The sequence below is a fragment of the Kryptolebias marmoratus genome, linkage group LG18 (genome assembly GCF_001649575.2).
Source record: "Kryptolebias marmoratus isolate JLee-2015 linkage group LG18, ASM164957v2, whole genome shotgun sequence".
In the NCBI taxonomy this organism is placed as follows: Eukaryota; Metazoa; Chordata; class Actinopteri; order Cyprinodontiformes; family Rivulidae; genus Kryptolebias; species Kryptolebias marmoratus.
Genome location: NC_051447.1, coordinates 11,277,710 through 11,302,495, shown reverse-complemented (window position 1 = coordinate 11,302,495; position 24,786 = coordinate 11,277,710). Strand labels below are relative to the sequence as shown.

The window sequence follows — 24,786 nt, the reverse complement described above, 5'->3', positions numbered from 1 at the left end:
AAATACAAGATTTTGACTCATTTTGTCATTCCAAGCCCCACTTGAAAGCCGTTCTCCCGAATTTGAGTGTTTTAGCCAACCTCAACATGTGAGCAGCATTGAAGACCACGTCAAACTCCGAGCTGTCCAGCTCCGCAGCTCGCTCTGCCATCTCCGCCGCCTCACCAAGACGAGACTGCTCCAACAGGAACTGACCTGCACGGGCAGGAAGAGCAAATTTGTTTTAGAAAGGAGTTTAGCTACAAGCTTTCAGGCCACAACTTGGATGCAATGAAATATACTTACAACAAAAGACAATGGACTCTATCTACATTTTTATTGTAACTGTTGAAAAATAAAACAGTAGTAGTATCTGACTGGGCTGCAACTGTTGGTGACTAGTTGGTGAATGGCATTCATGAGGGAGTCTCCAAGATGTCTTGAAATGATTGTGGGGTGGGGGTTCAGTTTTGCTAGTTTCCAAAGGTAAAAGCTGTAGTTTGATTGTCAGGGTTCTTCCTTTCAAAGGGTGTTTTACAAATTGCTTTGGCTACTTTTAACCAACTAACAAGAAGGTAATGTAGCTGAGAAAGTAGCATTGAGTTCTCCTCATTTCTGAGGAAGGGAGCAGTACAGACAGTCCTTCTGTGTAGGTTTTATTTTGTGTTTGTTTGTTTGTTTCCTTGCAGCAGAATTACTCCTTACTGTCAGACCAAACTCAAACTGATGAAAGTTTCATAAGAGTACAGGCAGGCAGGCAAAGCCTGAAGAAGGAAACTAAAATAAGTTGGAGAGGAGTGAGAAATAACCATTGTGTTCGCCATCGACTGAGGGCAAAGACATACGTCCGTTTGCTGTCTTGCTTTTAGGTGGATTTGCATGAGTTCAGCACATGTCGGGTCATGTGAGGGACTGTTTACAACCGAGATGTGTTGCTGAGGACAATGGCCGGAAAGAGAATCTTGTCTAAGCTTTCACCCGCTGTGTCCTCAACACATGCGTGCCTTCGTGTGTTTATAACGTGGACAGATATCATCACTCCTTGCACGCTCAAAGCTCATCCAGTGAACCCAGGATTGCTAAGGCGGACAGATCTGAGATAAGGAAAAGCAACAGCCCAAACAAACATCACCTATAGCGAGAGGATACAAGATAAGATAGGATTTTAAATTAAAGGAGTGTGAGGGCTTCAGAGGAGGAAACAGCTTGGTCCAAAGACAGCAACAGATCTCTTGGTACTGATCAGCCTAAACTAAAAGATATTCAACCAGAGAAAGCACCAAAAGGAACTGAGAGAGATAAGAAATGGAGAATGGAACACTACACAATAGTGCTTTTAGCAGAGTGGGACAGATTTCATTTCCTGTCAATATCCTGGAGAAATTACCACGAAGCAGCAAACTGATATGAGACGCTGCACTAACAGAAGCACATCGGCAGAGGAAACATGGTGTCATGTTTTACTGTCTGTTATGAATAGTAAACATTGTCTATGATATGTCTAAACAGCTCAGCTTCTGGGCGTATTTGAACCATCGGAAGTTCAAACAGCTCCAGCACCTCCAGGATCAAAACTAATGATAACGTAAAAGCCATGATAAAAAGCAAAACAAGGGATTAGATGTATGACTTATTACCTTGCTTTGATTCTTTTTGAAATTCCTATCAGGTTGCATGAGCAGCAAGCCTGGGCATAACTTAGTTTGTAACATAAACCCTGATGGGAAATTGTATTTTTGATTACAACTAAAATTAAATCAATAACATCTCTGCAACTGTTAAAGCCGGCCTGAACAACCGATTTATGGGAAGGGTTGGGAAGGTTTGAAAAACAAAACAAACAAAAAAACAGGCCAAGGGTGTGTGCCATTTAAAAAACGTTTGCTTCGACCTCATTCAAAATCCAAATTTATTAACTTAAACTTTATTTTATTTGAACTCAGTTTTTAAAAATACATTTACATGTGAAAAAACAAGTCGAGAGCAACAGTTTAAACACATGCTGGGAAATAAAGAGAGGAAGTTTACTCTATAGCCTAAAAATATATATAATATAAGTGAGCGATGATACGGGCATTATACTATTAGATTTTGCAAATTTACACACAGATTTACAATGAGTTTGAGTGGTGTTTGATTACTGCAGCCAGATGTCATTACATGCAATCTTTAAATCAGTCTTACTACATTTTTACAATTATTCCTCAAATGCGGTTTCAAATTCTCCTACAGTGTTTTGGTGTTGTTACATGCAGCTCTAATAACTTGAACTCCAACAAGCTTTAGCTAAAAAACTTAAAACCTCTGGTTGACCCTTTTCAGGGCTTTTTAAAAAGCTTTTAAACTCGTTGCAAATAATAATAATAATAATAATAAAGTAACTATCTGCATCACTAGGTGGTCTCTGTATTGTGTTCCAGCTTTTTCAAAAACAACAGCTACGACTTGCCCTCACTACAGACCTTCAGTGTGAGGGAGTTTAGCTCCTTCCTATTCATTAATGTGAACACAACACACTCTGTCTTGATCATTACAGTCAAGAGTTAAAATAACATACTAGAAAGAAAGTGTGGCACTTTTACTGTCAAACTTTATGATATTAAACTGTTATAACACAGCAAGAGCCATCAGAGAACAACAATAACATAACAGTTATGTACTCACTGTGTCTTACACATATTCAGGAAACAAAGTAGCCTACAACCAATAGGTCAAAAACATACCCATAATGCACTGTAGCTCCAGTAAAGACAAACTGTGGTGCTTGAACTAGAAAATTTACAGTATTTAACTATAAATTTACGGAACAGGATAACAGTGTGAGCAGCCTTGCATGTTTCAGTTGAAGAGCTTTTCTAATGAGATTTTCCTTGCTTTTTCAACCATAAACAATTATAAAGATGAAAACAATCTTGGATTTAAAAAAAACATCAAGCATCAAGTGTCTATAGGTAAGTGCTTTCATATATTTTCTCACCATAGTGCATGTAGCAGTTTCCTTTTGTCGGATCCAGTTGAATTGCTCTCAGATAGTATTTTTCTGCTTCAATCTTCTGCCCCTAAAATAAAAAAAAATTAATTAATCAGTAAAAAAAAAAATACAAAGAATCGGTCTGTTTTATATAATCAGAAGTGTAAAAACATCACTAAAAAGGATCTAGTAGTTTGTATACATCAGCTAGGACAGTCATGTTTTTCAACTATATGAATTGTCAACATCTTAAACAATTTTAGGTGAGAAATTAAATTTTGTTTCTCAGATATTTTATATTATCTGATATTTTAAAAATGTGTAAACACTCTGACTGGAAATCTTGCATTCCAAATGTACAATATTGGCTCTGTAAATTATCAACGAGAAATTTATGCTAATGAAGAAGAAGCTCGTCATGCTTAACCTTTCAAGACAAATGTTCAGTATGTTTGTGTGTGTGTGTGTGTGTGTGTGTGTGTGTGTGGAGCAGAAGCCAAACCTCCTGCTTCTGTGAGCACGTGGCTCTGTGTCTCCTATTTCATGCTGCAGCACTGATTGCTTCCACATTGCCAACGGACTTGCCATTCAATAAGAAATGAGCAGGCCGAGCATATTAGCGTTGCCTCATTAGCTCCTTTCCATGTCTGCATTTGGTCTAAATGAATAGAGGAATTTTAGGGCCTGGATAATATATTTCAAAATCACTTCAGCTCTTTCTCCTTGGCATTCAATTAGACCTTGGATTCAACTATTTCTCAAACCTGGGTCGTCATTCGGCATATTTGTGAAAGGTTTCAGTTCTAATGTTAAAGCAACGTTGGTGATTTATTTGTCAGGATAAAGGTTATTACATCCACTTACATGTACTTCTGCATTTGAATCACTGCAAAGCTTTTGATGGCGACAGACAAACCTTATAGACTGTATAGACCTCCGACAGGAACCCTAATAGCTGAAGTATTAGTTTTTCTAACACATTTAGCGGTAATTAGTTCTGTTCATGGTTGTGATTGAATTGTCCACTCAGTTACTATATTGTGAGTCAGCCATTTTTGTATTGGTGTTTGAAATTTTAACTTTAATTGTCCATTTACAATGTAGTGCCTTGGAAACACTACATTGTTTCCAAGTAACAGTAGAGTAACAGTAGAGTAACAGTAGAGTAACAGTAGAGTAACAGTAGAGTAAAGGAGTTGTACACTACATTGGCGGAATTAGACCATAATGCATTGTGGCCTGAGCTGACAGAGCAGGGTAATCGAGGCTAATGCTAACATCTGCAGCTCATTAATGTGATTTTCAGACTTGTTGAAAATGCTTGTCATTATTGAGATGTCTTTAATGTAAAGGGGCCTGTCTCCTCCTCTGTCTGAGCTGTGAGACTCGAGAAATTTGTCAGAAAAATGCAAAGTGATCCTTTATTTAAGACATTTAACTACAGTTGTTCTGTTCCGAAATATTTTGTTGGTGGTAATAATTCATTGTTTTATTATATTGAAGGTTGTGATATACCTACATTTGCCGTGCATGCTTGTGTAAGTAGATTCATCACAACAACAAAAAGATTAACAGACACAAGTAAATACATTTTATGTCAGAATTATGGAAACAAATTATATGAATTGCATTTCTCAGCCATTACCTTAAATTTGGTTGTGTATTTCCTTGCTGGAATTTATTTACGCAACATCGGGCTCCCCTTATCCCCTATATAGTCTATATTGCAGTGACCATGATGTAGTGAGTGAGGGAACATTTTGAACCCAGCCCCACAGACCCCAGCTCACAGACTCTGGTTCCAAAAATGCAACATGGCAGCGCCCAAAAACTGGGTTCTTCTGGCTTCATATCCCAGCAACAAGGGATGGAGACATTTTGCTTATAATGTATACAGTCTATGGGTTGTGATCATTTACAAGTCTAACTTTATGATTCTGGGGAAGAAATGAGGAGGTCAGTTTAAAAGTATATTTGTACTCAAGGCAATGTAATCCAGATCTCACAGCATGGCAGCACATGTAGGGGTGAACCAAAGTACAAGAATTCAGTTTGACCTTTTCTTCCCTTGTCTGTGTTGTTGATTGACTGAGGCGAGACAGTAAAAAAAATGAAGTGATTCAATAAGGAAGCAGAGTAATTGCATTAGAAGCCTGTCCACTGGCCTATTGTCCAGGGCCCGTCCAATCTATGGTCTCTTAAAGCCTGCTGTAGCAGAGGTGGCTGTGTGTCGGAGTATTGTAATAATCTGAAGCCCTGAGCCTGAGGGAGAAGAGAAGTGTATATAGGTGTATGTATGTGTGTGTGTGTGTGTGTGTGTGTGTGTGTGTGTGTGTGTGTGTGTGTGTGCATGTGTGTGTACTATTTGTTTAATATCCTCAAATCTCTCAAGTAAGAGGGGAGCTGTGGTTTCAGGTCCTGAAAGATTACAGCTGCAGTTTGTGCACAGTCATACAGGCTGGTTGTGTCTTCCATAAGCACCCGAGGCAGAGGAAGGAAAGGGGTCAAACATCTTCAGGAGGGTTGCAAAGGGCCCATGGTTCTACTCCCCAATCTAGACTTGACTCAGCTGTGAATACATCTGTCATCCTGTGTATTTTTGTTGTGGAACGGGGGAGATATTGGAATCAGAGGAAGTAGGAGCCCTTTTTGTGAAGGAATAGCACATTTAGAATGCAAGCAGTTATTTAGGGGAGGTTTCAATTTGTGTGGTCTTGGGTATCTTTTACTCACATGTTATGAGAAATATGGCTCATTACCACTTTAAATGTTTTAAAGAAAGCCTAGCTCCTTGGAAGAAAAATATGTAGCATGAACCTTCCTCACTCAAGGGCTTGCAGAAAATAACAACTTAATTAAACTTCCAAATTAACAACAATAATCATTACTGTAATAGGGTCTAGTTTGTTTTTTTTATGTCTTTTGGCATGAGTTTGTCTAATGATACATACATTGATGGACAGGAGTTTGCCATAGGTGAGGTGGGCCGGAATATGGTCAGGTTTGGCTTTAAGGGACTCCCTGTACCAATGTTCAGCTTCCCCCAGCCTGTTCAGCCGCATGTAGGCCTCTCCTGAAACAAATCACACAGCAGGAATCAAGATTAGGCTCATATTGCTTAAACAATAACAAACATAAACTGCTTAAAAGAGAGATTATAAGAAAAGCAAAACAAATTACATAATATAACATAGAATAGACTAATTAGGCAATTAGGACCTACTTTTGTCAAAGAGTGTGACAAATGAAAGTTGGAGTCTCACTATGTTTACATAATGATATAGTTTCTCTCACAAGTTTTTTTTTAATATACATCCACTCCTCAAGTGTACAAGGGTACTGTTGCATTATACACTATGCATTGTTTTAGGTCACATTAAAACTCAATAACAGGTGAGAATCTTGATAAAGAGAAGAGAAATATAAAAGATTCTGTATAATGATGACACTCGGTTACTCCGGTATGTATCTTGAATCAGTTTGCATGCCCTTCATAGCAGATCATATTGTTTGTTTTTATTTTTATACTCTACGAGTTGAAATAGATTTACACAGAGCTTGCATAGATGAATTATTTATTTTTATTTTTAATGGACGTGCATTATACCTCATTGTTCATGTATGCATTGAAGTGAACTATTATTCTGAAAGGCTGCGATATGCTGCAGCAAGTAGTCGTATCTTCCAGACTCGCAAAATACTTAAAGACTTTTCCTATTTTAACCCCTTTCCAAACCCTCCTGTGAGAGGAACCGACCACTGCTTTCCTGCTCCTCATTAGGTGGAAGGTTCAAGCCTTTTTTTTCCTGCACTTCTGAGCTCTGAAGATCATTTATGTGGCTAATAGTCTTCACTGTTTATAGCTGGAGCAGATCTTGTCAATACATTTTAGCTATTTTTAATGGATAAGCATGGACTCAAATTTCAGATAAGCTACCAAAGTGAAGTCCAGTGTAGATTGAACTGAAAACAGTTTTTCAGACTTAACTTCTATTGGATTAGATGGCATGGCCTTGGCCCCCAGGAGTAACAGGATAGTCAGATGACATCAGTTTCAAAAGTATCCTTTAACCATCATCACACTAATGCAAACACTGCATTCCTTAACCCTACCCAGCCACCTGACAAAACACACTCCTTATTATCATTCAGGAATTCATGCTGACATCCCCCTGCTATGTCATCAGGATGAGCTTCCAGTAATGTAATTGGTCTTAGAATAACAAAATGTGAGAAGTGATGTATGACGTGGATTAACTTTAATTCTCTTCTAACAGACACAAAGTCTCTGCACATAATTAACTTCCACAGTGGTGAAATCCGACAGGTGGCTCAAGTCCTGCCTTTGGCTAAAAAGTTAGAGTCCATTTGTTTCACTCAATTTAAAGCTCATAAAAACTGAAAGGCCAAAGCTTGAAATGGTAACAAAGATGTGAAATTCATCACCTGGGCCAAACGAGTCCCATGACTGCTCTGTTTTTACACACATCATCATTGCTTTTGAACAGTTATTGCTAAGCGAATAACAATAAATCCATCTAATGGTTATGTTGCATCAACAAAACCACTAATTAATGTTTAAAAGCAGCTGTCACCAACGTGGTGAAATTCTAATCCTACCCTTTCATCTGCTGCACTTTAAGCAAAGTTTAAAACATTAACTCACCCATCATGTTGAAAAGGCTGTGTGGTGCAAACTGTCTCGGCATTTTCTGCAACGCTTCTTTATAAACAGACAAGGCCTCCTGTAGCAGCAGAAGAACGTTATTTAAGCAGTTTTAATCAAAGTTTATAGTAAATTATATTGAACTATATATATTTTTAATACAAAACGACCGGAGTGCAAGTCTTTAATCATCACTAAGCATTAGATTACGAACGGTAATAAAAAAAGAGAAACTTTATTCTGGCATTCTGGTCTTCTCATTGGAAAAAGTGGGTCACAAAGCAAATAATTTAACAAACACTTTTAAAAAAGTATTTTTTTTCATAAATTGGACACACTAACCTCCTGCTGGCCCTGTTCATGGAGCAGTTTCCCAAGGTTATACAGGCAGCTGGTCACAGAACTCTTATGGGCGTGTGGATCCTTTAGATTTTCATCGGGAATCTCGGCACATGTAAGGAAGGTGCGTTTGGCCTCTTCCAGGTTGCCCTGGTTCATTAGGACTATTCCTGTGTTCAAGTAGGCCGCTGTGTGTCACAGTTAACAGAACAAAAGGCACAGATTAACAGAACCAACAATCCAAAAGTAAAAAGAATCAAACACATGTTAGAGACCTTAGTTAAATGTTTAGACTGTTTGACTTTTCAACAGACTGGATCATCTGTGTTTCCCTGTGTGCTTTTTAATTAGACATTAAGATAAACATCAAACTCTAATTTATAAAAACATAAAACAAAAAATAAAAAATATTGAGGGAAATAAAGGATATGGAGAAATAATCAAAAGGAGGCTATAAATTAAGAAGTCAAAAGACAGAAAAATAACTGAAAAAAGGAGGAATGGAAATAAATTCAGCCTAAAAAAATGCTAAAGCTCAAAGATTTAGAGGTGTTTTATCACAGGAAAAGCAGTAGAGGCTTTGTCCTCTTCCACAAAGTCATCCTTGATAGTAAAACATGGAGTCTTATCTCACACGGGAGCACTCAAGTGTGAGATTATATGTTATCATTTTTCTGAATAATTGCTCCTCCAGCTAACCATGCAGTCAAAGAACATTCTTTAATATTAAAAGTGAGCATGGTGGCAATGCAAGAATAGACTGTCAGTTTGCATCTAATTAACCCAAACAAAGGCTCAGCCAAAACAGAGGAATAAGTGAGATAACACTTTATGCTGTTACTGCTTCCCATAAATCTTTTTAAAATACCTTACACTGTATTATTAGCAAAATAGAACTCTACTTACATGCCAGTGTAGGCCGACTCCCAATGGCTAGCTTGTAATAATGCAGCGCTTCAGAAAAATGTTCATTCTCCTGCAGCAGCAAACCTCTGATGGAAAGGAGAAAACTGTTACGTCACCGCAAACTGTTTCTATAAGACTATGGATACAAGGTAAATGACAAGGTAAACCAAAATGAGAATGGATGAAATCTAAGAAGTAAAAACACTGCAAATGCCACGGCAGCATTTGTGTTCCTTACTCCATTTAGTAAGGCTTAACCCCAAAGTATCTAACCATCCATCATACTCAAATAGCTCCTCTGTCTTTGAGAATGACAAGCTCCAATTGGTTTTCCGTTCTTTTTGATGCTTTGCCAGTTTCCCTATGGCTACAATCTTGGAGGAGAAGCAAAGAGGAGTAAGAAAATGGATCTGTTAGTGGGTTTTGGCACCTTTGACACCTGCTGTTGCAGGATTAGAAATAGACCATGCTAACATGACTAATCAAATCAGTCGCACAAGGTACAAAGAGCCTCAAGGAATGCTGAAAGTTATTTTCTTTCCGTCACACTTGTGCTCCATGTCTCACCCACTTCAAAACCTGCTGCATTAGATCTATTTTTGTTTGTATTCTGTAACTTATTCCAGTCCGCTGCTTTGTGCTCTTTCTCTGTTCCGTCTTTTTCTGTCAACCTTTTCTTGGTCTGCTGCTGCTGCTATTTTCTATGATGGATGAGAGGAATCAGAACCCGTTTGTGTCAAGACTGCACAAACAAGAGAGGTGGAATAAGCGCCTCAAACACTCACAGGTTATAAAGCATGTCAGCCATGTTCCCTCGGTAGTGCAGAGCATTCCGGTAAGCCTTCTCCGCCTCTGCCATCTTGCCATGGTTCTTCAAGACATTCCCTAGGTTTCCCCAGGCTACAGGAGACATTTGTCAGTCAAAAGTTACAAAATGGAGACAAAAAAACATAATGCTGGTAGAAACAAAATATGCAAAAGTGCTTTACTGTTGGCCAAAACACTTCATAATTATAGAGGCTTAATATTAGGTCCTGATGTTACCTAATGTCCTTCTCACCTTTGGCAGGGTTCACATTGATCCCAGACTTGTAGAGGTTTTCCTCATTGCTCCAGTCTTTGTTTCTTTGAACAGTTCGGAGGCCATTGAGCAGCACCAGTCCACTGCAAAGACTCAATATTAGGACCTTGCCGCCTCTCGTCCTCAGTCTGACGTACAAGGTTCTTGCACCGGCTGCAACCAGTATACAAAAGCCTATGCTGGGAATGTAAAGTACCCTCTCTGCAATTACAAAACCCACATAAAAGAATAGGTTGGTGGCTGGAAGGAAAGGCAATGCCAAGAGGCCTAATGAAAACACTACTAGGTTTTCTGTAGGGGGCAGGGATGTCCGTGGGGAACAGTGGTGGGGAAAGGCAGACCCATTCAGGGCGGTTTTTGGCAACCCCAGGTCTGTGTTTTGGTTTGGGTCAGGGGCATGATAACCATTCCCATTGGTAATAGATTTCCCATTTGTTACATGGGCTTTCCCATTGGTCTCTTTTGCTGTGAAAGTAGGACCTCGAAGGCCAAACAAAGTCAGAAAAACTAATCCACCATAAAATGCAATGGTGTGAAGGTTCCTCCAGTCGGTTAAAGACCTGACCAAGGGCACAGCATCCATGGACCAATCAAAACTGAGTTTCTCTGGGCAGAGCAAGAGCCAGGCATTGGCAGCGGGCAAGTAGAAGAATGTTAGTGTTCGAGTAAGGAAATGTGGTGAATCCGCTGTGGGGTTGTCAGAGTTGGAGAAGTTAGGAGGCTTATTTCCCATCCAGTAGACACGAGCTGACAGCAGAATCACTCCCCAGGAAGCCAGCGTGCAGAGACTCAGCAAAACACTGATGTTCTTTTTCTAGAGAAAAAAAAAAAAAAANAGGATTGTGAATTTAGCTACAAGATTATCACAATCACAATGTGTTTGCATATCATAAATTTTAATATCATGAAATCTTTTTAAAAAAGAAAACAGATAAATCAACACTAAGATCAGGATTTTGTCTGTGGTACTAAAATATTTCTACCCAGACACATATTTCTGATTCATTTTAAATTCTCCAAAGATTAGGTCTTAATACCAGCAATCACACCACTCAAACTGCTAAAAGCCACTCTTGGATACTTGTGGACTGTAATAATGGTTGCTTTTGGTGAGCAGCATTATCAGTCATTATATAATGGCATAATCATTTCAAACTGAGTTTGTGTGTATTCAGTGCAGCAAAAGCTTATTACTGAGGTTCATATTGGGTTTGCCAATAAATTCTTCAGTGTCAGGGAGGTTTTCTGAAGGATAACAAGGACAAATCCCAAATTCCCAACACAAAGAGGAGAACGAAATCAAAACACTCCAATAACTTTCCACATATTAGAAATTTACACTACCCTTAGTTGTGAACTGCTTGTGGTCACAACTGAGGGGAGTGTAAATTTGAAGCATGAGCAGCGTTTCTGCAAAGTCTTTCCTGTAAGCTTGTCAGAACGCCAGTAAATGTGACTGCTAATCAGCTTAGAAACTTGGTGTATTGGTAGGTAGATGCTGTTCATATCTCAAAGAGCATTAAATTTTTTTCATGATCGCAATATAGTCCTGTGTCACGCAACCCCTTTCAGTGTTACACTCAAACATCAGAACTTGGAAAGACGTCCAAGTTTTAAATGGCCAAGGCTGTGTCAACAGTAGTATTATTACATCACTTGGTGGGTGATTCAAGATCTGGTAAAAGACCTGAATGAGTGGCAGTCAGGAGAATGAAAATATCAAACACACCAGTTGAGTTTGGTTTTTTGTGTGTTTAGTCTAATATGAAAATCTGTTGCCATACTGGCTTTAATATAACTGGCAAAAAATGGTTTACCCTATGGATAATCCTCTCTAAAGGGCAATTCAGTTGTCTCTTACAGTGCACATGCTTAGGTAAGCTTATGGCAGAAAACATAGGATTAGGGTAAGAGGTTTACTATTGACTCAGTCGATCTACTGGTGCATGTTTAATTGCTCCTTATCAACAGATCTGAGATAGAAAAGCGTGTTCTTTAAAAAGGTTGGCTTTATAGGCAGGATATGAATGCACACTTGTCCCAGAAAATCACTTGTCCATAAGATGGTCCAGGAGTTTTAAGTTTTAAAGACAGTGACAAGCTGACCATGGAAAACAATGGAAATTGACTTTGATGTTCAAATAAAGCCCACAAATGATAAAAGAGAGTCGCACATACACACACACACAGAAAGGAGCAGACGTTTATTGATGGATGAGCCTATATTGCCAGTCAAGAGAGGAAACTGTTTGAGAAATCCAATTCTGCTTGGTACTGGAAGATAAGCAAATTCCAGCCAGAGAGTCATTTGTGGTATTTAGGTAAATGAGCTTCATTCTGCTCCTCGCTCTCTTGTCAATTTCTAAATCGTTCCTTAATTGACTTTGGAATCAATGACATCCAACTCGAGCTGCAGCGCAGGTCTGTTTTTTTAGTGATTTATGGTTAGAAATGTTCAAACTTAGCAATAACAAACTGCACTTCTACAGTCAACTTTAAGCAAAACTTCTGATGTGATTGATTTAGAAAGCAACAAGTTGGTTAAGTATGAAAATTATTAAACAGTATTGCTGAATTGCGGTGCAATTTCAGAAGAATGTTAAAAACCTTTTGGCTGCTGAATCATTTCCTACACAACAGTTTCTTTCACCCTTTTAATTAGCAGCCAAACCAATAAATATATGTTTTTCTGCCAAAAAGAAAATTTTTTATCAAACAATGTACAATTTACAGTTCCTCCTGGTTGTTGTTTACTGATCATTCTGCCACAACTACACTTCTGTCAAACAAATTACTTCTACTTTGAATTCAACTTTTTCGACAAGTATTTTGTCTTCCTGTCTGTGTTTCACACCTGGGTTCAGTTTCTGACTGCCTCACACCCATTTTGTGTCATCTGACTTTGGATCCTCTTCGCACCTGCAGAAAAATGAACCTCAAGTGGACCGACATCCATTTATTTCCCTTGTTAACAGTGAAAAAATCTTTTTTAGGAAACAATAAAAACATATTGGTCAAAGGTATTTAAATATCAAAAAGGAATTCTGTTTTTATTACTTTCAGTCTTACTGAAATTCTGGAGAGCTGGCTTCATATTGTATCTATTGAAACCTTTGATCCTATAAAGCTGCTCCAAGTCTTAAAATCCCCTTCACATTAAATGTCTCATAGAAGTACTGTATAAGTTTTGGTGGCTTGCTCTTAAAAACATTCCAGATCTGTCCTGGGTTAACCATTCTCTTGTCTCCATTTCTCTTACTCTTTGTAGATAAATATGCAGCACTGGGCTCATAAACCTCAGTTCTTCTGATGGCGCTTGTCATTACTACCTCTTAGTTTATTATACCCAGAAGTGTGTGGTCTGTCTGACTCTGTAGCGTGGAGGACATTTAAAACATGTCAGAGGAAACAGCAGCCCACAGCTGACTTCAAACCGTTTAAAACAGCTGTTGACTGAAGCAACACAGCAGGGAAGCAATCTTCTGAACGTTTCTTGTGAAAGGCACGCCCAATTTCAACTGCTCATAATGCTTTCCAACAACAGAAAACAATAACAAATTAGGAAGTTCAACGTTTAGGATATTCATCGTTTGAGAGGTTTCATTCAAAATCTTGTCATTCAGAGCGGGATTTCGAAAATTTTCGGTTAAATTTTGTTACAGAGCTGCACATGCAAAAACCCTTTATTGGTTTGATGGAAATGGGTTTCTACAGTGCACATCCAACAGTGCTCTCATTTGTGGCAGCTCCAGTAACACGCGTAATTGTGACAAAAGACAAAGAAGTGAGGCGTACGTCCAGTTCTTTTTTTTTTCCAGTGCACTAATGTGGTTTGGACTGTGCTGACTTGGCACAAGTCTTCCAAGTCATCAGACAGCAGCATGGCTGGCAGTTAAAAAGGATGGAGCTGATAGAGTAACCCAATTACGCCGTAGTTCTCTTCATTAAAGCCGTGTTGCTGCTGGCAATGAGATGGGTCATAGGCTGAACTTTTTTCACGCCATTCACTGCAAATAGCTGATCAAAATAAGAATCCATCTGTGTTAGCTGGAGTTTCCTTTTTGAATGATGCCAGAATAAACCACCAGGTACTACATGGGCTGTAACATGAGTTGTATAAGTTTGTGCAGTTAAAAGCATTAACTGAATTACACTTAAAATACTTTCATATGAACATGTCATCATCTGCAAGACCACCAGCTCAATAAAGAGCATGCGGCAGAACTTGCGACAGTGAGCATCATTTCACAGCCGAATGCTTCTGCTGCAGGATAATTGGCCCAACATTCATCAAGCCGTCAGTTGGTTAAACTGAACTTAATCTTTGTGTCTGCAGAGCTGATTGAGACAAATGAATTGGGAGGATACTTAAACTCCAAGCTGTCAAGAACAACATCAAAGTCCTCTACTGTCAATGTGCCTCAGCTGAACATTATCATCATTATTTGTTTGGTGTGGATGGTGAAGAATAAGTGAGAGTAAGAAAATGTCTTATTTTTCTTTGAGAGCCCATCAATCATTTCTCACCTTGGATGAAGAGCTTTCTAACAAGATTTCACCTGAAAAGTTTCTAACTGACACAAGTGTTTTTCAGTAATTGCGTTTCAATAGGATTTCCAAATCAAATAAAAGAAGCATGTTTAACAGATCAGGCTTGGCAAAGATATCATGGCTTTTCTAATACTTGCAAAACCTAAATTGATTTCCTGGTTGCTGTCTAACGCCTAAGCCTCATTCATCAACACGTTCTTTTTTTTTTTTTTGCTACTGATGGTCCAAAAGTGTTGATGAACAAGGACATTATGGGTTTATTATCTTGGCAAATGAGACTCATTTTGTTTTCTCAACACACTGTCGTGCAAACGCCACACCTTCCTCCATCTCCATCCATCACTTTCTAATGTCCTTTCCATTTTGTCTTGTCTTATTTGAAATCTCACCTCAATCTGATTAGGGAGTTAATAGAATGAAAAATTGAGGTGGTGGGAGCACATCTGTCCCCTTGCCTGCACACCAAAACATTTGCATTTTGCGTGGTGGTAAAGTGATGTCATGTCTGGGATTGTTTATTTTAGGAAGAACTGTTAAAACGCAAATTGATTTGAATGTTTTTGTGCAGAATTGATCATAGATCTTTACTGTTTCCTCATCTATAAACCAATTCCATCAAACTGATTGTGTCTCAGTAGTAGGATACAAAACGTGTGTGTACAAGCCTTCCATTCCCAACGCGCTCTAACGGACTCAAGGGTGAGACAGACTTAGAATAGATAGAGGAAAGGAAGTGAGAGCATAGTTTCCCTCTCCTGTGTTCAGTCTCTGTTTCAATAGCCCGCTCCCTTTTGTTTTCCCATGGATCCAGAGACATCTGGCTTAAAATCAAGGAAACCACTGCCCCCATGGCTGGCCCCAGCATGTACATGCTCCCTGCCAGGATAACCAGGACTGGGACTGGGACTGGTAGAGGAGGGCACTGCCAAATTGATAAATTAGCCAGATGTGCCTACAGTGGCGGGATGAACTGGACACAGTTGGCATCAAGGCCTGATGGGTTGGCAAAAACACTTACCAGTGTTTCTGCGTCTGGCAAACAAAGGTGAAGGATACTGACATTTCTAATCCCACTTAGTGATAAATATGCACAAAACCTTTATTAATAGTTTCTGAGAAGCAATAAGGTGAATGAAACAAAATATCAGATCTCGATGAGTAGTTCCCAACATAGAACTGGTTCTGGCTTTCAGTGGTTCAACCTTCTTTGTCTTTATACCTATATCTAACTTCTGGGGTGGCAGTAGCTCAGGAGGTAAGGGTTTGTCCTGTAACTGGAGGGTTGCCGGTTCAAGCCCCAGCTCTGTTAGGGCAGCTGTGGTTACAATGTAGTTTACCACCATCGATGGGTGAATGATTGTAGTGTGAAGCGCTTTGAGGTCCTTGGACTAGATAAAGCGCTAAACAAGTACAAGCCATTTACCATTTCAAATTTTGTCCAAAATATTTCTCTACATGCGTTCTCTTTCCAAATCTGATCACTAGATGTCACTAGAGCCTATGCACAGTCCCTTTAAGAGTAAATAAAATTTAAAAATGGGGTTTCTCTAAAAGGTTTATAACATTTTTATTGTTTTTCCTTTGCTGCGTTGCTACTCATAAGTAGTTTGGCAGCAACTGTTAAAGTTTGACTCAGTGCGATTTGAAAGACAGGTGTTATATCTGCTACTGTAACACCTGCCAAAAACAGACTCAAACTCCATCTGTCTTTGATTTCTGATCTCTCTGGACCATTGAATGCAAACACTTTAGTGGTGGGTTATCCTTCTGCCAAACAAATAGTGGAGTGGCTGCCTCACAGGTACAGTAAAGTCTCATGCAGAAGCTTTTCAGGATGTTTGTGATGGACTGCAAAAGGTTACACAGCAAGTAGGGGTATTTATAGATGTTTCCACAAAAAGGAAACACTGTAAAAAACTACTCTTGCACACTCAGAGCCAGACTGTCCTTGCTCAGTAAACCCAAGGGGACTTTTTATCACACTATTTATGCACTTTATGAGGGCCATAGTGTTGGCTGTGGAGACGTTGCTCTGATCAAATGAGGCTTTCCAGTCAAACACAAACCCCTGTAATCACATGAGTCACTGTGACAAGGTTATCCTCATCAGCTCTACAGGGTTTGGAAGGGGAACTGCAACCCTGTAGAGTTTTCCTGCAGTGGAGGCACATGGTAGGTGTGTGTGTGAATGTCCATGTTTGTGTATTTTTAGACAGATTACCTGACAAATGAGCCAAATAATTAAGCTCAGAAACATGTGTGTGTTTGTCTGTGCATACCTTTTGTCACCTTAAAATAAGAAAGCAACTTGAGCCAAGAATAGTCTTTCCTGCTTAAATTGTTTCCATGAATGCACACACACACACCCATTGAAGCTTAGATCCTAATTTAGATTTCCTCGCCTGAATTTGCATCTGTTTACTGCAGCAAATGGAAGTTGGTGGCAGCACCACAAGGAAGTGGAGACTTCCCTTTTACATGCATTTGCTTCCTGTTTAGCTGACTTGAATAAGAAATGCTTATTTTTTCATTCATGCAGCAAATATCTTTCCTAATTACTTCTCCCAATAAAAGCAAACAAGTAGAGTATTCATTTACCTTTCCTAAGAGGAACAGTGCCTGGTAAAACTGAAGTCTCTGAAACACAAAGAGGTCATACACAGCTGACACAGCCAGCACGGTCACCCCCTGCTCCTTCCACAACATGCTGGCAGCTGCACACCACAGGCTGCCCAGCATCCAGCCCCAGCATCTGGTAGCTGAGCTGCCGCCACATCGCCTGCTCCAAACGGCTCCATGCGGGTCATTTCGAAGGTGGCAGTGTCTCATGTAGCAGAGGAGCGAGAGCAAGAAAAACAAAGCAGCACCGACGTCCGCCCTCCCGACCACACCAGCTACCGCCTCAGTGTGCACCGGGTGGGAGGCGAAAAGCAGGCCGGCTAAAAGGCTCCATGTCCCCCCGCCGAGCAACGAGCGACTGAGGGCCGTGACGAGGGCCGTAACCAGGCCGTGCAGCATGACATTTAGCAGGTGGTAGCCCCAGGGTTGCAGGGCGTGCAGGGTGTAGTTGAGACGGAAGGAGAGGGTGCAGAGTGGGCGGAAGGATTTGTGGCTGCCGCTGTGGGTGAGCAGGGTGCCCCAGAAGTCGTCGTACAGGATGTTGGTCCATGGAGTGTCTGGGAGAAGATCCTGATTTGTCTTGATGGCTCGACTGGGAAAAAAGCAAAAGAAAAAAACAGGTTAAACAAGGAAATACAAAATGCTTTTACAATTTTAAACAATTAATTACTTTGTTGTCCTGAATGGTTGTTTGCACATTTTGGATATTACCATAACAAAATCTACTTTCCACCCAGTAGACAATTATTAGACAGTTATTCCCATAGATAATGTGCATGTATGAGGCAGCCTTACCATCTAGCTTGCTGATAGTTTACTTATAAGTTTAACAGCCTCATAATATATATTAATTATAAACCAGCTGCAGCATTTATAATTAGCCACAAAGACATGAGTGCACAGTTCCAGCATGTATACATGTCCACGATACCTGCACCCACACATGCACAGGTGGTTTCACACCCCAGGGCCGCGGGGACATTCACATAATTAACGGATCATTAGCGAACATTTGTGTACACTCAAAGGCTCGAATAAAATGACGCTCACCAGGGGGGATTAAGCATGATGAATGGGATGCCCATGAGCCCATTGGGAGAATTCTCCACACAAGACAGGTTTTTAAATTTGATTTGGGAAGCAATATTTTAAGACAGAACAAAGAAAGTTGGCTTTGATAAATGTTGATAAAGATAACATATCTGCAATTTGAAGTTTTTCTGATTGTATGTAGTCTGCAAGATTTGTTTCAAGCCAAAGGAGGAGGATGTTTTATTAAAAGGACTTACATTAGTGCTAACAAATGGGAACAATGAAAATGTCTTTAGAGATCATATTATGTTCATTAGACGGCAATCTGCCTTGTACTGCCTACACCTACGTGCATTTAGAAAAACGTTAGTACTCAGTTATTCATGTAGACATTATTCTTTGTCAAAAGCTAAAGTGAGACCATTGCATCACAACTAGAGATTGAGTTCTGAGATTAAAGTCTGGTTCTTTGTCACCAGGACGTTGTTCCTCACACCAAACCTCCAAGAGCGGCTCTTCCTCAAACCTCGTCCAGCAGGACACCAGGCCCTCACTCTTTAGGACGGAGGCAGTCAGGGACATCTGGTGCCAAGCCCAGATTAGAGTCTGATTCAGGCAACCCACATCAAAAATGGATGTGAGCCCCAAGGAGAGCCACAGATGGGAGAATGGACAGCCGGCTATCCTAAATCTGTCCTGGATGAGCAGATTATCCTTGTTGATGATGCTCACCAGTGTTTTTGGATCTTGTCCACACCTGCTGGTACCTGTTGTTGGCACGCAGACTCTCATTCCTCGCCTGCCTTCACTGAGTCATTACTCGGTCATTACTCGGCCATTACTCGTTTGGAATAAACCTCTGAAACCTAAGATCCCTGAATCAAACACTGTTGTTGTTTTATTTTAAGAAAAAAACCTTTGGATTTTATGTTAGTGACAAAAACCTGGCACATTGTTGGCAAATCAAGCTCTTTTTTATAACTCTTATCCATAAACAGTACTTATTTTAACAAAGAGAGGACTGCTGGATGTGGCGGAAGAGTAGCGCCTGTTTTTAAGAAGTATAATAGGCTTTTGTTGAGCAACAATTTCCTTGATTTTAGAGAGAAATTACTTGCTTTCAACAGGAACAACACAAGGCGATAAACTAACAAAGTACATTTTGCCAACTGAGGTCTCAGGTAAACATAGGCTACACGATTCGCTGATGTAAGCCCTATCGTCTCAGATTTGCAGGAGTTCATTCTCAACCTGGTTGTTTCACCCTCTGCTGGAGGTCTCTGCCTGATTGGGAACTTCAGGCGAGTCTCCTTCACCCATGGGGCCCTGCTGCTGCAGAGTCGTTTAACTATACCTCAGCAACTTCAGCCTAAGTGAAAGGCACGTTCCCCCCGAACTCCCAAACCGCCGATTTTCTGCTTCTAGTGAGCGTAAAACAAAAGGAAATATAATGTATACCTGATACAATGCAGAAAGAGAAAACCCTGGGAAAACTACTGATGTGTGTGCTGACAAATACATAAAAGCAGCTGAGGGGAAGACAAAGAGAAGCACGCCTCCAAGAACATCACAATGGATGCTGTTTTTTTTAATCAAACTCTACCTTTTATATGCATGGAACTTGTGTCATGCTATCACAAAATGCATCACCATTACGCTTCCAGGATTGAATCCTCACTGAACGATCAGCCTCTCTTAGGGTTTGATTATGGTTTGCAGTGTTTCTTTGTTCACTCACGCCACATCGGGGATGGAAAAGCACAGAAAAAAAAGGGGGCCAGTTTGGGACTTCCTTTGTCTGAGAACTGTAAATCAGAGCCGAGTGCAAAAAGAACAAAGACAAAGCAAGACTGAGCTACCACCCTACGAAAGGAGATAAACTGAAAGGCCTAAGTAAAAAAAAAATAGATAAATGGGCGAAGTAAAGCTGCACATCATTCTGTGTCATAGCCATAACTGCTCATTTTAATCACTGAGATGTTTATTCCCTACAAGCCTGCAGCTCTGTCATCACCTACTTCCCAGGATTGTTCTGCTGGGGAAAAGCAAATCCGTGTTTCTCAGGCTGCGGAAAGCAGAGCCGTTCTTTTGCTGATACGTTTAAGCACCCACAGCATTACATCATTCAGTTTACAAACTCTCTTCCTCCTTTTACTGTACTTCCACCGTGAGCCATTATTTATGTACAGTGCGGAAAACGATGCGAGAGAGGAAGGCCTCGGGAGACGAGAGCAATAATCAGCAGTGAAAGTTTTATTTGTTCTGCTTGGAATTTAATGCCCCGAAAGCGTAAAAACTGGGGATATTTACAGCCAAATCTGCACCTGTCATGTTTTACACCGTCTTGTCCCTTAAGGTGTTAATTTAGCACATGTTTAAAGCCAAACGCAGCTCGATCCACCCTCATCCAGCTCCCCATGTCCCTGTGCGTGCGTTGGGTCTGACAATAAATAATTAAAATATTCAAATCAGACCACTCATTTCCCTCCCTGCCACTGCCCGGCACTGGAGGATGAAAAGAACTCATTAGCCGAGAGGACTGTGGAACAGGGGGGGGAATCTGTGCATGTGCCTGTAAAGACTAAAGGAATAAATGGTTACATGCGATGCATCAGTCTTTGTTTTCTGCGAGTGTGTGCACATGTGTGGCAACGCAGCGCTGTGCTGATGGCTCCATTGTGGTTGGTCGCTGCAGCGGCGCAGATAGAGAGGCCTCCTGTAGTGATTGCTCTTACAGAAGGGGTCTTTTGTATTCAATCACCGTATGTGGGGCAGGCAGGCTGCAGGGTGCTCATTCACAATCCGTTAAGTACAGGACGTTTTTGGTCCTTTGGGGTCTTTTCAGTCCCCCTCCCCTTTTCTTCCCCCTTCTCTCCTGGGTGTGGGAGCCAAAATCTGTGGGATTTTTATCATGTTTCAGAAAATGAACAGGAGATTTTTTTTTTCACTTATTTATTCTTTTTTTTGATGGAGTGAGGTCTTTATTCACCTGTCTGCTGCTGTAAGTGGAAAGTAAATTATCTGCCTTTCAGTGTTTGGGTTTGAGTCTTTTCAGTATGCAAATGAGGCACTCCACTGCCTCCCAGGCTGTGAGCTCACAACCACTGATCTGCTTCTCTGTGTCCAGTGGCTGCCCACAAACACACAATAGGCCTTTTTAACATTTTGTTTTTTTTTTTATTCTTAGAGAGTAAAACAAAGACAACTGCCCTCAAGTCTGACTACTTTTAATTGATTACCCTTTCTTTAAAAGTTAGAATGAAACAAATTCTAACTACTTTTTTGTTGCAAAACCCCAAAAGAATTATTTTACTGTAAAATCTAAAAATCTGCACCTTTTCAGATGTTTAAACCAGAGCTATCCAACTAAAGTAGGCCATTTTCGGGCTTTACATTTTGAATTAAAGAAAACACAGCTCAATTGCATCTCCTAGTTTTTAATGCCTGCCTCCGAAGGCAAAAGGGCAATAATGTTTTTGCCCATGTCTGTGTGTGTGCATGCATGGGTTCGTTTGTCATTAAAGGTGGCGGGTGATATGCATTTCTTCAAGGAATGCTTGGCCCTTTAATTTAGGTCTAGGTCTATTTTTTTATTCCTATGACCAACACAACAGAATTAACTGTGTTATAATAAATCTTCAAAGCTGTCTGAACTCTCAGATAATTACTGGTAGCCAATAAGTAAAGAAAACATGTGTACTGTGGGATTTTGAATCAGTGCTTACAGAAATTCCCATCAGTTGATGAAGCTCTTTACACAAAGCGACACATGCATAAGGCAGCATGTCAGTTATTGATATTTTATTATAGTTTAAATCAGGCTTTGCATATGTTCCACATACGTTTAAGAGACACGTCCTAACTCAGCTTTGACTAAAAGATTCAATTACCAAAGACACAAATACCCTATTAACAGGTACACAACTTGGGATTTTATATATGCTTAATTTGAGTTTAATCTGAACATTTGGGTTCTGGTCCTGTTCTGTCCGCAGCATGTGCACTGACCACCCTGCTCTGCATCATAAACATCTCCAGTTCAAATGGCCGTCACTTAACAGAATTAAAACGGGCAGAATGGGAGTCTTTTATAACACAGTGCATCCTCCCACTCCCTGATGGCCATAATGAGATGGATCAGCTAATCATCCTAAAACTGAACTGTTAATGGATATTGGCCTGGCCATTATTTTATGAATATCATCACCTCTTGGTTCATTTTTTCATCCCTTTCTCACCCATTAGCCTCCATTATGTCTTCCATTCACCCACTTCCCCATCCCCATTAATCTTTTAGCTGCGTTTCGGCTTTTTATGAAATTGGATGATCATCCTTCAGCTCTTTTTCCTCTTTTAGTTTTATCATCATCATCAACATCATCATGAACCATATTTGAACCAGTGCTCTGCTTCATACCAAGCCTTTTACAGTACCTCCTGTCTGGACAAGAACTATTAAACTTCCATTTCCTTAATGAGCAAGCTGAGTTCTAATTAAACACAGTGCCATAAAACGGCAGCACAAAGCTCGAGTCACACAATGCAAACCTTATGCTGGTGCACCGCTGATAGTTCAGGTTTGTGCAGAACGATTTAGACTAAGGGCTGCTGGACAAAATGAACCAGTTTCACAACAGAAGGTGGAGCCTATTCAAAAACAAACAAAGAAGTAAAAAAAAAAGTAGTCTAAATGAATGGTGGTATGTTACTGCACCCATAGCAATATAAGATATACCATTTGATTGTTCTCATATGATTTATGTGATTTAGAGTCCAATCACTTTAAATATCAAGGCCCCGACCATACAGGAACGGCGTACTGTGTGCAAAACGCCTTTATTGTTACAGCCTTGTGTCCACACAAAATGGCGTTTTAGGAGCCCCTAAATTGTATTTTTGTGAGAAAATCCTGAAATGCCACTTTTGCGTTCTCTGCCTAAGCACAACCTTTTACGATGTCATAAACCCACCTCCTGCCTAACCTATGACCCTGAAAGTGACAAACGTAACAACAATAATGACAGAATGCTGGCATTTGTGTTGCAGATGCCCGTTTCTCAACTACAACAAAACGTGTGAAAAGAGAGCGAGCCAGTCTGTTTTTTCATTTTCCAAATGCATGAGAAAAAGTCTGCTACTGGTGACTGATTTTATCTTTACTTTGAGTCAGTGTCGCATGCTGGGAGACAATGATCATTGTGTCAATGATCATACCAGTAAGAGTTTTTCAGATATGCACCAAGATCACAGCTTGACATGTATTTCAAATGGCAGAAAGACTTTATTCTCAGCTAAAGCCACCGCTGGGTCAAGATGAAGATCGTACACATCAGTGACCACTCCTGAATCACATGAAGAAAGCAATCCACTGTTTTGTTTTTGTTGTTTTTTTTTCTCCCAAGTATCACTCATCCATCACAGTCCAGCACTGAACAATCATCCATTAAACCATTACGGCTGCTGACTGAGCCCAAATGATTCATTCACTGGCTGATTATCCGCGGCTATGATCCTGTCCGTGTGTAACCACAGTGTGATGACAGCCAATGAGGAGATGGTGATGAAGATGAAGGAGCGAGATGTTCAGAGAAAAAGACAGACGCCAGAACTCCAAGTTCCCCATTTTTCTAATAACCACTTATTTCCTTTTTAAATCATATTCCTTCGCCTCACTAAGCAATTGTGCTGCAGACACAATGAAGTCATTCATAAAATATTTTTCTTTAAAAATCAGTGTTTTGTATCTGTTTAGTTTGTATATCTGTGGGCCGAAGGCTCAGGAAGTGATCATTAAGGGTGTGTTCAAACATGGCTTGTTATCTCACTCACCACTGGCAGAACAATAACCCCCCTAAACCAGAAGTGGCACTTTCCCACACTTCATCCCACGCCACAGAGGCATGAATGTGGAAGGAGAAAAAAAATGAATAAAAATATTTAGATATCACTCATAAAAACTCTGTCCTGCTGCCAGCTGCCTGATTGTGAAAGATTTACGCTCAGCTCTGTAGAGGTTCCTCTTTTTTAGCGGCATGTAAGATGAATTTTGGCATTAGCTTGGCAGGTTTTCTTCCCTGCTCTGACGCAGTAACTTGTTTCTTTTCCATCGTTTGAAACGTGTGAACGCTGATAAACTGCTGCTGGACGGCGTTCCGTGCAGCCGGGCACTGATGGTATGACAATGGGGGAAATAACTGGCAAGATTTTCATCAGATTTTATGAATTGTTTGGTATTTTATATTACCATGAGACAGGGTGGACCTTCTGATGTATTTAGTGTACTAAACTATGTTGGGCGTACATCTAAAACTGATTAACCTTTGGAGTTGACCATGTTCAAGATGGTCGCAACAGCCAATCAGCTTTAAAAAATACAAAAAATGGCTATAACTCAGCCAATTTTACAGATACGGAGCTAAAATTTGGAGTGAGAGTAGCTGAGAGCCATCTTCAATACATTCTCAACACATCTCACAAGCTCACATGAGATCACGCATTTCGCCATTTATAAGGTTTGACCAAAACGGCTGTGACTCCATCCCTTCTCTACATAAGATGATTTTAGCTTAAATCTTTGGTATGAAAGGTGGTGTGTGATATGCATTCAGTTTAAAGAATGTAAGGCCCCTTAATAAAAGGGAA

General features: G+C 40.1%; 1 protein-coding gene across 2 annotated transcripts in view; it reads right to left on the bottom strand.

Moving 5' to 3' along the window:
- Positions 1-24,786, bottom strand: part of tmtc2a (transmembrane O-mannosyltransferase targeting cadherins 2a) — a 49,454-nt gene that overhangs the window by 6,000 nt on the left and 18,668 nt on the right. For both annotated transcript variants that reach the window (XR_005234433.1, XM_017414918.3), the window contains exons 2-10: positions 17,092-17,704; positions 9,922-10,756; positions 9,647-9,761; positions 8,862-8,947; positions 7,959-8,143; positions 7,617-7,695; positions 5,902-6,023; positions 2,957-3,038; positions 81-195 (exon numbers count right to left, since the gene is read on the bottom strand). Coding sequence is in view for 1 of the 2 variants with exons in the window: in XM_017414918.3 (XP_017270407.1) it covers positions 81-195; positions 2,957-3,038; positions 5,902-6,023; positions 7,617-7,695; positions 7,959-8,143; positions 8,862-8,947; positions 9,647-9,761; positions 9,922-10,756; positions 17,092-17,704 (2,232 nt within the window). In the remaining variant the exon portion in view is untranslated. The remainder of the gene's footprint in view (positions 1-80; positions 196-2,956; positions 3,039-5,901; positions 6,024-7,616; positions 7,696-7,958; positions 8,144-8,861; positions 8,948-9,646; positions 9,762-9,921; positions 10,757-17,091; positions 17,705-24,786) is intronic.